We start from the raw sequence: 17,048 nt of genomic DNA, 5'->3' as shown, positions 1-17,048 counted from the left end.
GTACGAGGTTTTCATTTTATTTCAGTACATTTTCAGAGACTCCAATGTAACTCGTGTTGCGTGAGGGATGGAAATAATTTATTTTTGATGTGAGGAATGTTACTTAATTTAGGTGATTGCAACAAGTAATTTGACAACTTGACCTTTTATTAGGTGTTTTTATTCAATCAACATTATTACAGATAACTAAATCTAAAATGTTTAATATATCTAAATACATACGAGTATTTATTTTTTTCACTAGCTACAGTTAAACTTTTGTTATATCTTTACGAATGAGGATGTTTAGAGTGATCTGAAACCTATTTTAGTGATGTGAAACCTATTTTAATTCCATGTTTGTCCACATTTACAGCTTTAGTTCTTTCGTTCGTAATCTGTTTACCCTCCAGGGTCGGTTTTTGCCTCGGACTCAGCGAGGGATCCCACGTGCCCTTGAGGCAGTGTCCTGGAGCTTCAGACTTTGGGTCGGCGGATACAACTGGGGAGAATGACCAGTACCTCGCCCAGGCGGCCTCACCTGCTCTGCTGAACAGGGGCCTTGTGGAGGGACAGGCAAGGAAGAGGGAAGGAAGCGGCCGTGGCCTTAAGTTAGGTACCATCCCGGCATTTGCCTGGAGAAGTGGGAAACCACGGAAAACCACTTCCAGGATGGCTGAGGTGGGAATCGAACCCAACTCTACTCAGTTGACCTCCCGAGGCTGAATGGACCCCGTTCCAGCCCTCGTAGCACTTTTCAAATTTCGTGGCAGAGCCGGGAATCGAACCCGGGCCTGCGGGGGTCGCAGCTAATCACGCTAACCACTACACCACAGAGGCGGACCAGCTTTAGTACATGCTGTTACATATTTGAGGAACGCTCACATACATTTATATAATTTAACGTTTTATTGATAATATCTTCCGTATTTTATGGTTTCAGAGCTATTCTTCCCACGAAATATTTATTTTTTTACTAGGGTCAGCGAGGAGCCTCCGTGGCTCAGACGGCAGCGCGTCGGCCTCTCACCGCTGGATACCGTAGCTCAAATCCCGGTCACTCCATGTGAGGTATGTGCTGGACAAAACGGAGGCGGGACAGATTTTTCTCCGGGTACTCCGGTTTTCCCTGTCATCTTTTATTCCAGCAACATTCTCCTTTCTCATTTCACAGCATCTATCAGTCATTAACAAAATCACTTTGGGAGTGGCGACCCCATCGTACTAATAGCCTATATATGATTCATTCATTTCATTCCTGACCCGGTCAATGAATGGAAAACAGGTTGCAGGTTTTCATTTTCACTAGCATCAGTAATTCAAAGCTGGATTCTGGTACAGTATTTCTGTGAAATATGAAAAAAAAAAAAAAAAAAAAAAAAAAAATGTTACGTTCTAAGCACATTTTCCCCCCTTCTTGTAGACTTCGGCCTTGTTACTCACCCTGCTCTGACCCATATGAAAAGGGGTTAAACTTGTGTGTTCCGTGACTTATTTTTCATTTTAAATTCTTAATTTTGTGACTCTTTTCCTAAGTGTTAAAATTTGACATAGCATAGCTATTCTTTGTTATTTTGCACCAATTTTATTTTAAAAACCTGTATATTTTGACTTTTTTAGCCCATATATATGTACAGTGTCCGCCTCTGTGGTGTAGTGGTTAGCGTGATTAGCTGCCACCCCCGGAGGCCCGGGTTCGATTCCCGGCTCTGCCACGAAATTTGAAAAGTGGTACGAGGGCTGGAACGGGGTCCACTCAGCCTCGGGAGGTCAACTGAGTAGAGGTGGGTTCGAGTCCCACCTCAGCCATCTTAGAAGTGGTTTTCCGTGGTTTCCCACTTCTCCTCCGGGCGAATGCCGGGATGGTACCTAACTTAAGGCCACGGCCGCTTCCTTCCCTCTTCCTTGCCTATCCCTTCCAATATTCCCATCCCTCCACAAGGCCCCTGTTCAGCATAGCAGGTGAGGCCGCCTGGGCGAGGTACTGGTCATTCTCCCCAGTTGTATCCCCCGACCAAGAGTCTGAAGCTCCAGACACTGTCCTTGAGGCGGTAGAGGTGGGATCCCTCGCTAAGTCCGAGGGAAAAACCGAACCTGGAGGGTAAACAGATGATGATGATGATGATGATATATGTACAGTACGTAATAAGCCATTTTTATTAAATGTAAATCCTAGATCTGACCATTATTAATGGCCAACGAGTATTTCACATGCAATTCTCCCTATTCAATTATACGCAGTTCACAAACTGCTAACTGTAGAGCTGTACATATATTTGCTCCATCCCGACGTTGAGCAATTTAACATACGAGACTTCGGTCCAAATATCTCAATTTTTGAAAAAAAATCCGACTTACGAGGTTTTCATTCATAGATGCCGATATGCCATCTGGATTGCTGATGTGATGTTTAGAGCCCTGCGCGGATACACACAATATTATCCACACCCGCATCCGCATCCGCGAATATTGTAAATATTTAACTACAGTATATCACACCCATTCAGGTACTCTACATGCAACGAATATAACGTAATTCTATTCTTTTCGCAGGTTAGACACAAACACATGCTATAGTGTTAGAAAGCAATCCAATAGGGGAAGACAACTACAAATATTGATGCTAAGGATGGTGCCTAACCGAACGAGTTGGCTACGCAGTTCGAGTCACGTAACTGTGAGCTTCCATCCGAGATGTGGTGGGTTCGAACCTCGCCGTCGGCAGCCCTAAATATAGTTTTCCATAGTTTCCCATTTTCACACTTTAATTAAGGCCACAGCCGTTACCTTGTCGATCCCAGCACTTTTCCATCCTTGCATGACCGAAAAATCTTCCATGTGTTAATGCGACGTTTAACCACTAGCAAGAAAGAAAGACGGAGGCGACTGACACACTATATATTTAAGAGCTGTATCCTCGTTTATCGATAGAGAAGTTACATTTTGCCACTTGTAAATTTATTCTAAATCAGATTCTATTTGTATAATGATGCTTTTAGTTGACTCGCTGCTGTTATAAGAATTACCGTAACGAGAGTGGAACAACTATCATACGAGAATTCCCTGTGTCGTAACCACTTGGGAAGTAGGGCACATAACATAACCAGTGCCGCTCGACTTCATTCCATTCCACAGATCACGTTTATCACTACCATAACACGCTGTGAAAAACAAACGCTCTCTTTCAGGAAGTCTTTCTTGTGCATAAATGTTTTATATTTGAAATTCATTCGGTCCCGCGTGTAGAGCTTTCTCGCTATATCTCCACTACCACAGTTCTCCTTCGTCATTGTCAAGTTTCTTGCTTAGATTCTAACTTAATTAGGGAAGGAAGAAAAATAAATAAATAAACGAACAACAACAAGAGTATATTGAAGGTGGGGGTAAATTATTGTAAAACCACTTTCAGGGTGGAGAGAAAAGCTTTGTGTGAACTTACGCTGACGAGTTAACTATCCTGTTGACCTGAAAATTTGGGGTATTGCAATAAAAATATACTTTTTGTACAGTATTAGTCGTTTATGTCGTTTGACTTGTTATTAATGATACATAAAAACTTCAAGGAAGTAGATTTTTGGTTACAAATCCAGACTTCAGCCGCAAGCACGCACTAACATCTCTTCGAGGATAGAGGGGAACAGAATTGATAATATAATTTTATTATTAATCATGTAAATATCCTATACTATTTTCAGTTATGATTTTGTGTCTGAAATATTATTCTATTCTACCTTTTTTTGTTTTGCTGTCGGAAAAGGTAAATATCAAGTGGCAGTACGAACTCGGAGTCTTGAGAGGAATTATGAACTATATAAACCGAGCTCGGTAGCTGCAGTCGCTTAAGTGTGGCCAGTATCCAGTAATCAGGAGACTGGATTCGAACCCCACTGTCGGCAGCCTTGAATGTGGTTTTCTGTGGTTTACCATTTTCACACCAGGCAAATGCTGGAGCTGCCACGGCTGCTTCCTTCCAACTCATTGCCTTTTCCTATCCCATCGTCGCCTTAAGACCTATCTGCGTCTGTGCAACGTGAAGCAACTTGTAAAAAAAAAAAATGAACTACACTACCGAAAAAAAACAACATGCTACATCCTCAAGGACTGTGTTCAGTGGCACCAGGGTATAATATGTGCATACTGAGGGGTTCTTGCGTTAGTGATTCATTTGTCACGGACATCGACGACCAAAGACTTCAATACCGTACTTATGGTCGCGATCAGATGGCGCTCAGGAGGCCTGTCCGTGCACACTCTGTTTTGACTCTGCAGGGAGTGACTGTGCTGAAGTTAGGCGAGAACAGAGTTTGCAACAGTCATTCTAGGGTAAAACCATGTCCCGCCGACGAGTACGTGCTATTTGAAAGGGTCGTGTTGTGGGCCTGCGAGAAGCTGGATGGACGTATCGACGAATCACTGCACATGTTGGGTACAATGTTTCGGTGTACATGTATATGTGTCGCTGCTTTCAGCTGTGGTCTGTGGAACATTCCCGCTCCGAACGTCCGCGTAGTACAGACGCACGTGAAGATCGACGCATTGTGCGAGCAGCGGTGGCCGACCAACAACCTTCCAGGAACGAAATCCGGTCACATATTGCACCTGCTTTTCACCAAGGACCATTGAGAACTGTCTGCTTGCAGCAGGGTTACGGTCACCTGTGCCTCTGGGCAGGCTACCACTGACATCACGTCGCCGCCAAGCACGGTGAAAGAGTCGGCTGGAGAGGCGAATGGCGCTCTGTTGTCCTGAGTGACGAGAGTAAGTTCTGTCTGTATGCAAGTGATGGACGTACACGTGTACGGCCTATTCCAGAGTGCATTCACTCACGACACCCAGGTCCCACCCGCGGCTTCATGGTGTGAGGGCCATCAGTTACTCGCGGTCACAGTTGGTGTTTCTGCAGGGTAACGAACCAGTGTCCGCTATATTGCACAGGTTGGGTTATCCCCATGCTACTGTCATATCTTCAACAGGAAGGTGATGTGCTTTTTTTAGCAGGACAATGCACGTCCACATACAGCTGCTGCGACGCAATGTACTCTACATGGTGTACAACAACTGCACTAGCCAGCAAAATTACCGGATTTTTCAACAATTGAACACGTATAGGACATGATAAAGCGGGAATTTACGCATTCTCCAGAGCCTGCAAGAGCCAATGCCGAATTGCATCAAAAGGTGCAAGATGCTTGGGACAATCTATCGCAGGTTGCCATTCGGCACCTTTATGCCAGTTTTCATGCGCGATTACAATCCTGCATTGTCGCCAGAGGGGAGCTACACTGTGTATTGATGCGACTGTTTGGGCATTCTTTACTGTGACGTGTGTTTCATTTGGTCTGAGTTTGTAATCATATACTTCTGCAATTATGAACTACCTGTCACATAGCTTGTCCTTAAGGATGTTGCATGTTCTTTACCCGGCAGTGTGTATCAACGCAGAACAGAAGCCAGTCCGGTGTACAAATTCTTATTACATACTTACATAGACCTACATAGAAGTTTAATTAAAACGCTTGTTTCTCTATCAAGTAAAGGTGCATCCACACCAAGATGTTTTCGTTAATTTTGTTTATAAACACTGTTTATGAACAATGTTCATGTACATTTTTGTATGTTAATAAACAAAATAGCGTGTTCATTAATTTTTCGAGCATGTTGATAAACGAAATTTCTTTAACTTTTGTGAATGAAACTTTTCATTAACTTTTCGTGTTTTCGTTAACATTTCGGTTCGCACATGCGCAAGGACGCAATTAGAGCACGTAGATTTGTAGCGCGGAATACGATGATTTCTTATTTCTTCAAAAAATTGACTATCGAATCGCAAGCGAAAGTTCTAATATACAGTACCTTGTATGATATTCTTTTAGCTGTGTTCTAATGTAGTTTTATTTCCAGCTTCGCTCCTTGCTGAATAACCTAATCTCCCATAATCACTTATAGGCTATATAATCAAAATAATACTATCGTAACTAGGTAGGTTAAATGAAGATTTTATTTCGTACCTTTACCAATTCCTTGATATTGTTGTATAAAGCTTCAAACACCTCAGGCACAATAACTGAAATTGTTCTTGATACTCTAGACAACAGATAGGGAATCTGCCACCTGGGCGACTGCCCTAAATGCAGATCAGTATTGATTGATTGAATTGAGATAGGTATATAAGTGAAATGTCACCAGTTGCTAGGAATCTTTGAAGTTATAACCTATCTATCTATCTATCTATCTATCTATCTATCTATCTATCTATCTATCTATCTATCTATCTATCTATCTATCTATCTATAGCCTGTCATTAGTGGAACCGGCTTTCCGATAATATGTATCATTACTTACAATTGCAGACCCAATTACTGTCAACAAGAACTGAAAGTCATGTGGGAGGATACTCAAGAGAATTTTGAAAGCCTGCTGCATCATGAATTAAAAGTTCTGACATAAGTGTTCTTTCCAAACTTAATTCTACTCTCCTTTCCAGTATTTTTCTTTGCCACACTTCGCGTCTGCGCTTTTCTCTAATTGTACTCATTTCCGGGCGAGGTGGCCGTGCGCGTAGAGGCGCGCGGCTGTGAGCTTGCATCCGGGAGATAGTAGGTTCGAATCCCACTATCGGCAGCCCTGAAGATGGTTTTCCGTGGTTTCCCATTTTCACACCAGGCAAATGCTGGGGCTGTACCTTAATTAAGGCCACGGCCGCTTCCTTCCAACTCCTAGGCCTTTCCTATCCAATCGTCGCCATAAGACCTATCTGTGTCGGTGCGACGTAAAGCCCCTAGCAAGAAAAAAAAATTGTACTCATTAAAAAAATGAAAGCTGCAGCTGTAAGTATTTTCTTCTTCCTGACCCTATCAATTGTAACCTCATAAACAGTTATTTTGGTGTGGTCACAATGTTGAAGAAGTTTGTTAACAAAATTTTATTAACATGTGGAGAAATGTTTTCATTAACATTGTTTATTAACCTTATTTAGTTAACATTGTTTATTAACTTTGTTTCGTTAACATTGTTTATTAACTTTGGTGTGGACTAACCATAATTCACACACTGCAATAATATATAGTCCACAGTTTGATTAATGACATTGCATGGTTATATAGGACTATATAAAATTTTGAAACGATTAAAATATGCTCTTAATTTCCCCTTGACCCGTAACCATGGCGTTGAAATTTGTCGTTAAAATAAATTTGTTGGGAAAGTCTGTCTATTATACTAGGGGGAATAAATTATTTTGTTAGTGAACCTTTCGTCGTTTGATCCCATTCACTCTGCCATTTTCTCAAGCTCTCACCTCTCAATTCCTTAATAAAACACTTTTAGGAATTTTGCTGTAACAGTCACTAATCTCACTGTCGTGCGATGCTTCCTTGGCCAGAGGAAGCCAGCTCATTACCGTCATTCCCAGCCTGGATCTTAATCCAAGTGAACTCGATTTTCCAGTTGTTACTTGCAAGCATCTTCCCTTTCATCTTTATTTGGTGAATAGTGTAGCTGTAGTTTATTATTATTATTATTATTATTATTATTATTATTATTATTATTATTATTATTATTATTATTTTACTGTCAGTAAATACCATGGCTTTCCGCGAGATATTTTCCTTTATTACCAATGTTTCAATTGATTCCAGTCCCAGTGAGCAAAAGCAAATTAGTCAAAAATAATTTTTAACAATTCTTAACGTTTCACGAACTCAATAGTATTTGAACAATAGCTGAGAAAAGATGTAGTTGTATTTACATTATTTATTCATGTACGTCATAGCAGCGATCAAATTATGAATGTATATCACAGGCACTTTAATTGGGAAATAAAGTTAAATGTGTTATATGATTACTCAAAGCATGTAGTATTACTGTTATACAATGGGGCATTCTGTGAATAATCGGTATAAAAACACATACCTACACACATCTTCATTATAGACTGTTATGCCTTTCAGCATTCAGTCTGCAAGCCTCTGTGAATTTACTAAACGCCCCCAAAATCTGTTTGTAACTAGCTCTGTGGCCTCGTTTGGTTCTGTACCTATTATATGTAAATCGTCAGAAACTGAGTCTAACCATCGTCATAGTCTCCCTCTGCTTCTCTTACCCTCCATGACCGAGTCCTTTATTTTACTAGGTAATCTATCCTCCTTCATTCACCTTACATCACCCTACCACCGAAGCCGTTTTATGCGTACAGCTTCATCCATCGAGTTCATTCCTAGCTTAGCCTTTATTTCCTCATTCCGAGCACACTCCTGCTATTATTCCCACTTGTTTGTACCGACGATCATTTTCACTACTTTCTTGTCTGGTACTCCTAACTTATTTATGAGATATCCTGAGTCCATCCAACTTTCACTCCCGTACAGCAAAGCTGATCTGAAAAGAGACCGGTGTAAAAATAGTTTCGTCCGGGAGCTGAATTCTTTCTTACAGAATATTGTTGATCGCAACTGCGAGCTCACTGTATTAGCTATGCTGGACCTTGATTCATTCTCACTTGCTGTACTGCCATCCATTCACTTTCTTTATGGCCTTTTCCTTTATTTTGCCGATACTTTCATCCTTAAGATCCTCCGTGGCTCAGACGGCAGCGCATCGACCTTTCACCGCTGGATACCGTGGTTCAAATCCCGGTCACTCCATGTGTGATTTGTGTTGGACAAAGCGGAGGCGGGACAGGTTTTTCTCCGGCTACTCCGGTTTTCCCTGCCATCTTCCATTACAGCAACACTCTCCATTATCATTTCATAGCATTTCTCAGTCATTAATAAATCACTTTGGGAGTGGCGACCCCATCGTACTAATAGCGGCAGCCTATATACGGTTCATTCATTACATCCCTGACCCGATCAAAGACTGGAAAACAGGTTGTAGGTTTTCATTCGCTTTCAGTCTTCGAAGAATCGCAACTCTACCGCCATTTTAAGTTCTCAATCTCAACCTCAACCTCCACCTTAACCCCCCTCCACCCCCTTTGTACTGGCCATCACAAGAAACCACGTCCCTCGGCGCGTGTCGAAGATGCAAAGTTTACTAAGTTGCTTCGGTTTTTTTTTTTTTTTCTCAGGGAGCTATAAACGTGTTTTATTACATTAGTATTAGTATTTTTTCAAAATTACGTAGTCACACATCACACACAGTATATACGGCTTCTCATTCAGCAGGAACTTTGTGAAAGGTAACTCTTCACAGATCGTCTTCGTGTTCGGGCGCTTTTCGCACCATCCAAAGGTAAACTTTCCATCGTTCTCCTGTGGACAAGGTATGCCATGATAAGCTAATATGCGAATTAGTGTTTCTGTGATGATTTCAACTAAAACAACAAAATTGAGCTCTTCCAGCCTTGATTTAGGATTCCTTTTCTGTTCAGGACAACGATGTTAAAACTTGTTACTGCGCACTTAACACTCGTCTCCTTGGTAGCATGACCAGAATTTAAAACGCAGAAAGCAGGACTTGTTCATGGAAGTGGTCAAGTGAGTTAGGCTTTTGCCATTTCCGTTATCGTTATGTCATACCTAAACTACATTTATAAGCCAATAATCAACATTAACCCAAGCCGAACGCTTCTTTGTACGTATCGGTCAATTTCACTCTTTTCGCCTTTAGCAGCTGAAAATACCGAGCCATAAGACACAGATAGGTCTTATGGCGACGATGGGGCAGGAAAGGGCTAGGAGGGGGAAGGACGCGGCCGTGGCTTAATTAAGGTACACCCCCAGCATTTGCCTGGTGTGAAAATGGGAAACCACGGAAAACCATCTTCAGGGCTGCCGATAGTGGGGTTCGAACCTAGTACCTCCCGAATACTGGATACTGGCCGCACTTAAGCGACTGCAGCTATTGAGCTCAGTGAGAATACATTTGCATTGGCACGGCCGCTCTTTTATCATACCAAATTTACTCTCTTCTCTGTCGTTTTTTTTTTTTTTTTTTGCTAGTTGTTTTACGTCGCACCGACACAGATAGGTCTTACGGCGACGATGGGACAGGAAAGGGCTAGGAGTGGGAAGGAAGCGACCGTCGCCTTAAGGTACAGCCCCAGCATTTGCCTGGTGTGAAAATGGGAAACCACGGAAAACCATTTTCAGGGCTGCCGACAGTGGGGTTCGAACCTACTATCTCCCGAATACTGGATACTGGCCGCACTTAAGCGACTGCAGCTATCGAGCTCGGTCTTCTCTGTCGTGACATGTAAATTGGTGAGTTACTGATTTTAATGGAAATCGGAACAAGAAATGTTTTATATTCCTTTGTCACCATAGAGAGTAGGAAAAAATGTAAATTACAGTTTTTACCAAATTTTGACGCTTGCTTTATTACATTTCATGGAGAATAGGCAAGACAAGACAGAACTTAAAATTATAATTCACAGAATAATATTTAAATGTCCGCCTCTATGGTGTAGTGGTTAGCGTGATTAGCTGCCACCCCCGGAGATCCGGGTTCGATTCCCGGCTCTGCCACGAAATTTGAAAAGTGGTACGAGGGCTGGAACGGGGTCCACTCAGCCTCGGGAGGTCAACTGAGTAGAGGTGGGTTCGATTCCCACCTCAGCCATCCTGAAAGTGGTTTTCCGTGGTTTCCCACTTCTCCTCCAGGCAAATGCCGGGATGGTACCTAACTTAAGGCCACGGCCGCTTCCTTCCCCCTTCCTTGCCTGTCCCATCCAATCTTCCTATCCGTCCACAAGGCCCCTGTTCAGCATAGCAGGTGAGGCCACCTGGGCGAGGTACTGGTCATTCTCCCTATTTGTATCCCCTGACCCAAAGTCTGAAGCTCCAGGACACTGCCCTTGAGGCGGTAGAGGTGGGATCCCTCGCTGAGTCCGAGGGGAAAACCGAACCTGGAGGGTAACCAGATTAAGAAGAAGAAGAATATTAAAATGCCGGATATTTTAAAGATATTATTTGATACTTCAAGCGGACTTTAGGATAGGGAGTAAGAGTAAGGATTACCGTACTATCTGGGGCTTGAGGTTATAGCCCTCTCTTCGTTATCCAAGATGCATCGCCCTCCGGTTTGATGCGGTAGACGACATCCATGGTGTCTTCTACCTGTTGTCAGATCCCCCTGTGGGTGGGGGCGGTAGAATAACATCTACGGTATCCCCTGCCTGTCGTAAGAAGAGACTAAAAAAGAGAGCAAGGGCTATACAATTTAGAGTGTGGGTTGGCGACCACGATCCCCTTGGCTGGGTCTGGCATTGCTTCCACTTACGTGTCAGTCTCCTCATTTCCATCTTTCCTATCCCTTGGTCAACACTTGTTCTTTTCCAACTCCACCGAGCGAGTTAGCCGCGTGGTTTGGGGCACGTAGCTGTTAGCTTGCATTCGGGGGATAGTAGGTTCGAATCCCCTTACGGTGGTTTTCCGTGTTTTCCCCATTTTCACACCAGGCAAATGTACCACCTAAATTAAGGCCACGGCCGCTTCCTTCCCACTCCCAGCCTCTCGTATCCCATCGTCGTCATAAGACGTATCTGTGTTGGTGCGAGGTAAAGCAGATTGTAGAAAAATAATCCAACTCCGACGGTATTAGGTTTACGAGGCCTAGGCAGTATTTCACCTTCACGCTGTTCATCGCTCTTCCCTTTCTTTTACCGATATCTTCATTTTTCGAAGGACTGGAACTCATCCTATTTTCCCTCTGGTTAGTTTTAAGAGAGGTTGGCTGTCCAGTTGTACTTCCTCTTAAGACGATAATCAGGTGACTAAAAGGGGGACTACGGCTCCTCTAGGTGAGTCTGGTATTGCTTCCAAGCTACTTTCATCTTTCCTGTCTGACCTCACTTGGTCATCTTTTCTTCTTTCACCACCCCGACAGTACAGTCTTAAGGTTTGCAAGGCGTAGGGAGTCTTTCGTTTTCATGCCCTTCGTGCCGTTACCTTCATTCTTCGAAGGATAAGACCTCTTTTCCGTTTTCCTCCTCTGATTAGTGTTTAAAGAGAGGATGGCTGCTCAGCTGTACTTCCTCTTAAAACAATAATCGCCGCCACTACCACCCTCCAAGGTGCGTTGTGAAAGTGGATTACGCATGTAGCCTACTGTACCAGTATTTTATTTCCCTCCTTTGACAGGCAGGGGATATCGGTTTTATTCCCATTTGTAGAGGAACCTGTCCTCCGACATATGGTAATCCTCACGTCTTAGTGTTGCTATTATTAGACCTACCATTTCAAGATAGGGCGAATAAGGACGATAATGATGGCCTCTTTCTGAGTGGCGTTATCTCATCCGCCCCGCAAGGCAGCGTTCCAATATCGGCTTCCCTTCTCTTTCTTTATTAATGTAGTTGCAATTGCTCACTGGCCATTGCCAAAGTTTCCCCGTTTCTAACTTTGTTTTCACTGAATTATTCTATCTCCCGGTTAATGCGCCTTAGTTCCAAATGATGGAGTGGAGACCTACTACGGTATGTTTATTGATTGTCTTCGCTTACGTTGCCATAGCGACTGTGTAGTCACGGTAACGACACGATTTTCTAATCTTGCTTTTCACTTGACATACATGTGGTTGCTCTGTCTGGAGAAACATGACGAAGCTTGATGATTGCATTGCAGAAATGAGCCGGAATGAATTATATAATGAAGATGAAGCAAGAACCGCATCACCAATAGGCGATTATGTGACAGTAGGTGATTTAGAAGAACGTTTAAAAGGAAGTTTTAGTGATTATGACAGTGATCACTCCAACAAGACTTATACTAAGGAAGATATTAATAAAGCGATAGTGATCCACAGACCGAAATCGCCGATCCAAAAACCAATTTTAAAACACGACCGATGCAGAAGCCGCTCTTCAGTTAGACCAAAAAGTGCTTGTGGTATTCTTGATCCAAATGGGTTTGATACGAAGCGAGCACGATGGTTATCAAGCAGCAGTCCTGCATTTTCAAGGTATCTAGAGCCTGACCTTGCAGTTCGTATGACGTCCTATCGTCGGCTGTTGGAATTGGTACTTGAATTGTTCAATGTAACCACGACACTTTCTAACTTGTTACCGGTTGGTAAGGTCATTGAGCTTTAATATGCGACCATCAGAGGGAAATCCAGAACTAAATGTAATTTAACTGATGAATTTAACCTTTGCTAGTTAAGAACTGCAGTTAAGGTCGATACAATAGGCTATTTCAAAAAACTCGGGTAGGCTACACTATTTTAGAGAAACAGTAGTTATTTCACGTTCTAGGATATTTTTGTGGTATAGACTACGGTTGTTTTAAATAATTCCTCAACAGGCTAAACATTTTATTGTGTTCATTTTTAGTTATTGTTTGAAGTTTTGTATGTAAGGGTATATGATTTTATCAGTGTGTGTACAGTTTCAATAAGAAATTCCTTGTAGGTCAAGGTGGTTTAGTTTTGGTCTTAAGTAAAGAAGCAAGCAAGTCAGTAGACTGAGTGACTAATTTCCAATGCTGCAGCTAAATTAAATCGAAGGTGGTGGTGATTATTGTTTTAAGGGGAAATACAAAAGTGAATACAACAATAGGGTACTGGTATTTGAAGTAGGGTAGGCTTTCACCAGATAGAATCTGTTGTCACAAAGTGAGTCTTTTTTTTATTCTTCCAGGATTTTTTTCCCATTTTCTTGAGGTCGTCTCTTAATACGGTACGGATTTGGGCAAGTTTTACGACCGGCTGCCCTTCCCAATGTCATATGTGGAGGGATGTATTCAATGTTGTGTGTTTCTGTGGTAGTTAATAATAATAATGTTATTTGTTTTACGTCCCACTAACTACTTTTACGGTTTTCGGAGACGCAGGAATTCTTTTACGTGCCAGTAAATCTACCGACGCGAGGTTGTCGTATTTCAGCACCTTCAAATACCACCGGGCTGAGCCAGGATCGAACCTGCCAAGTTGGGGTTAGAAGGCCAGCACCTTAATCGTCTGAGCCACTCAGCCCGGCACTATGTGGTAGTTGGTAGTGTGGCATGTTGCTTACAGGTTAAGACAACTACAATCCATTCCCGAGCTGGAAGAATTAACTGTTTGCAGTTAAAATTCCCACCCCAGCTGGAAATCAAACTTAGGGCCCTGCGAACAGAAGGCCACTATGCTGACCATTCAGCCTAGGAACCGGACTATCACCAAATGAGTAGGAATGTATTTTAATTCTGTTGAGACAGGCAGAGGGAATGTCCAGTTTAACCATTAACTATTTCGGTGATGATGATGATGATGATGATGATGATGATTGTTGTCGTGTTAGGGAGCCTAACACCTTGGTCTTTGGCCCCATAGCTAGATGTGATTTCTGTGGCTTCTGGAAATTAGGATGATAGTAATATGATGTGCTCGTAAAATTTAAGAAACAAGATTTCCACCTCCAGAGGTGCACATGGCCTTGAGGTTTACTCAGCCTACACCAAAAATGAGTACCAGGTTAATTCCCGGGGGCAAAGGCGGCCGGGCGTAGAGCTAACCACTCTACCCCATCAAGTGTCGAGGTTACGGATAGTGGAAGCCTTTACCTTCCACCACTCCAAGGGCCTTCATGGCCTGTACGGAGATGACTTTGCTTTCAGTAATATGATGTGTACAGACAGCATCATGTTTCCTGTCAGCTAGAGTTCCTCCAGTGGTGAAAACTCCTCGTCTATCCCCAAGCTGAGTCAGTATTCAGCTGCTTGGGTAAGGTAAATTTCATTAGAATTTAGGTGGAGTAAATTCTTATTTAGAGGTATGTTTTACATTTTCTCTTAAATGTTCAGTGCCACCCCATGTTCAGGTGGAATTAACAGAACATCCAGGATAAATCTAGAACATGGTCAGGGTTTTAAGACCAAATAGCTTTCCTGCTGTCACATGCTGGTCTTTGTGAAAATACCACCTGAAATTGTTGAGGTTCAAATGCAGGACACTCAAGCTGGTAGTTGAGTGGCTATATCACTGAACCCCCTATGAGTGGGGGCAGTAGAATAACACCCACGGTATCCTCCGACTGTTGTAAGAGGCAACTAAAAGGGGCCCCAGGGGCTCTCAACTTGAGAGCATGGGTTGGCGACCATGAGGCTCTGAGCTGAGCCCTGTCATTGTTTCCACTTACTTGTGCCAGGCTCCTCACTTTTGTCTACCCTGTCTGACCTCCCTTGGTTAACTCTTGTTCTTTTCCAACCCCGACGATATTAGAACACTCAAGGCCTAGGGAGTCTTTCACTTTCACACCCTTTGCGGCCCTTCTCTTTCTTTGGTCAATACCTTCATTCTTTGAAGTGTCGGATCCCTTCCATTTTTTCTCTCTGATTAGAGGATGGTTGTTTAGTTGTACTTCCTCTTAAAACAATACTCACCACCGCTATATCACTGAGTCAGTGCACCCCATTCAGTTTTGTTAATTCTAAATGATGAGGAGTTGTTACAGTATGTTTCATAATTTTTTTCTCATGTCAGTACAGTACCATGGGCTTTATTTCCACTAATTTGTTCAGAGAGGATGATTACCTAGTTGTACTTCCTCTTAAAACAAAAATCACCACCACCACCACTCAGCAATGTTCTGGATTCATAGCTTCATACTAGCCTATTTTATGACCTGTTGACAAGTCATGTAAAAATTGATGGGCTTATGTGTGTGTGCATGTTTGTATGTTTGTTTGTGTTTCACCTCAGGGGCTCATATCTTGTGGTATGTGAGGCAGTCTTGGAGCCCCAACTAATGAGTAGCATTGTTTCCAATTACCGGTACTGGAGCCATGTTCTTTTATTCTTTTGTCCCTCAGATAGGTGTTCATTTAGAATAGCTGCTTGAGATGACTATGACTTGAGTGAAAGTTTAGAGGACTGCTTTTAAATCCCTACAGGTCTCAGAAATCAAGCACTAAAATCATCCATTTCAAAGACAATACAAGCCATTGTGGTTCATATCAGGCTTATCTAGGGTATGCCATCAGTATCTTTCCTTAGTAATTGCATTTGTCACATATTTTGGCTTCCTTCTTATATACATTTCATCATTGGTATTATTATTTAAACTATGTTTAAAATGGCAAAGGGATCTGAACAGACATTTGCATCACATAGTCATATGGTAGTAGTCATTGTAGGAGCATCCCAATACAGTAGTCTCTGAAGTTGAGTAGCTTTTGAATATTGTTTGTATAATTTTATTTACTGCATTTCACAGATGCGTAATAGTTCTTTAGAAAACACTAGAGAATATCTATTTTGCAGCCAAAATGTAATTATGAAAGATCATGAGAAAGAGGATTTCTCAGATGTGAGTAATAGGTCAGGTTTTCATATATATCAGCTCAGCATAGAGGCAAAAGGGGAGTATGTTTATTTGATAGTGTATTTCTGAAAGATTTAATTGTATGGTCCTAGAATGTCTGTGTTTGAAGAGAGTGAAAGTCTGTTAGTTTGCCCTACTCCTTTCACTGTTACAAGTTCCGTTGTTCAGATGACCTTGATACCAGTATGATATCTGATTTCTTAACATTACATTTTGTCATTTGTAACTCATACTGGGCACAATGCCTTTTCTGGCAGGACCTAGTGTTTACTGTGCACTATGTCTTCTGATATAGGCTAGAGCAAATTTGTAGTTCCATTGCTCTCAGTCTTCTCCTTCGCTTTGAGGTATGAGCAATGATAGTAATGCCATTCCTTAGTGGCAAAAGATATTCGTAGGTCGATGCCACGAATAAATATCATTAATCTAAAAAAAAAAAATCCATTCCTTATGCAACCAGTCCCTGCTATGAATGGTACGAAAATGTTAAAATGTTGCTCATAGGGTCAGTTGGTGTATGCATTTTAGTGGACTTGGCAGACTGATATGTAATAGCAACTTCTGGCTTGGTGAGGAAAGCAACGGGAAACTACCTCACTCCTCATCTCTCTAGTACGGCTTCTTCAGTGATGCCTATGCCATCTGGGACAGCTGATGGCGGAGCTGTTGAGGATGCGATCAGCCTTAGGGCTGAGGACTGAACATACATACTTGGGAACATTGGTGACTATTTCATATATTTTTATTTAGGTCTTTAAAAATCTGTCATTGTATTGTGAAAAAGCATTCACTTTGCAGTTCTCCAAATATAGGTAGCAGACATAGTCTT

At 42.2% G+C, this 17,048-nt stretch overlaps 2 protein-coding genes across 4 annotated transcripts in view; one reads left to right on the top strand and one right to left on the bottom strand.

Moving 5' to 3' along the window:
- Nucleotides 1–17,048, bottom strand: part of LOC136857125 (uncharacterized) — a 341,551-nt gene that overhangs the window by 148,760 nt on the left and 175,743 nt on the right. The gene's annotated exons all lie outside the window — the stretch shown is intronic.
- The window catches only part of LOC136857123 (microtubule-associated protein 9), a 275,941-nt gene that overhangs the window by 168,154 nt on the left and 90,739 nt on the right, over nucleotides 1–17,048 (top strand). The window contains exon 1 of one of the 3 annotated variants that reach the window (XM_068225065.1): nucleotides 12,516–12,879. The exons of 1 other annotated variant lie outside the window; for it this stretch is intronic. In XM_068225065.1, coding sequence (XP_068081166.1) covers nucleotides 12,545–12,879 — 335 coding nt within the window. In that variant the 5' untranslated portion in view covers nucleotides 12,516–12,544. Of the gene's footprint in view, nucleotides 1–12,515; nucleotides 12,880–12,954; nucleotides 13,044–17,048 lie in introns of those variants that run through there. One more of the 3 variants, XM_068225066.1, reaches the window with a different exon arrangement.

Source organism: Anabrus simplex, chromosome 1 (assembly GCF_040414725.1).
Source record: "Anabrus simplex isolate iqAnaSimp1 chromosome 1, ASM4041472v1, whole genome shotgun sequence".
Lineage (NCBI taxonomy): Eukaryota > Metazoa > Arthropoda > Insecta > Orthoptera > Tettigoniidae > Anabrus > Anabrus simplex.
This window is presented reverse-complemented; position numbering and strand designations above follow the sequence as displayed.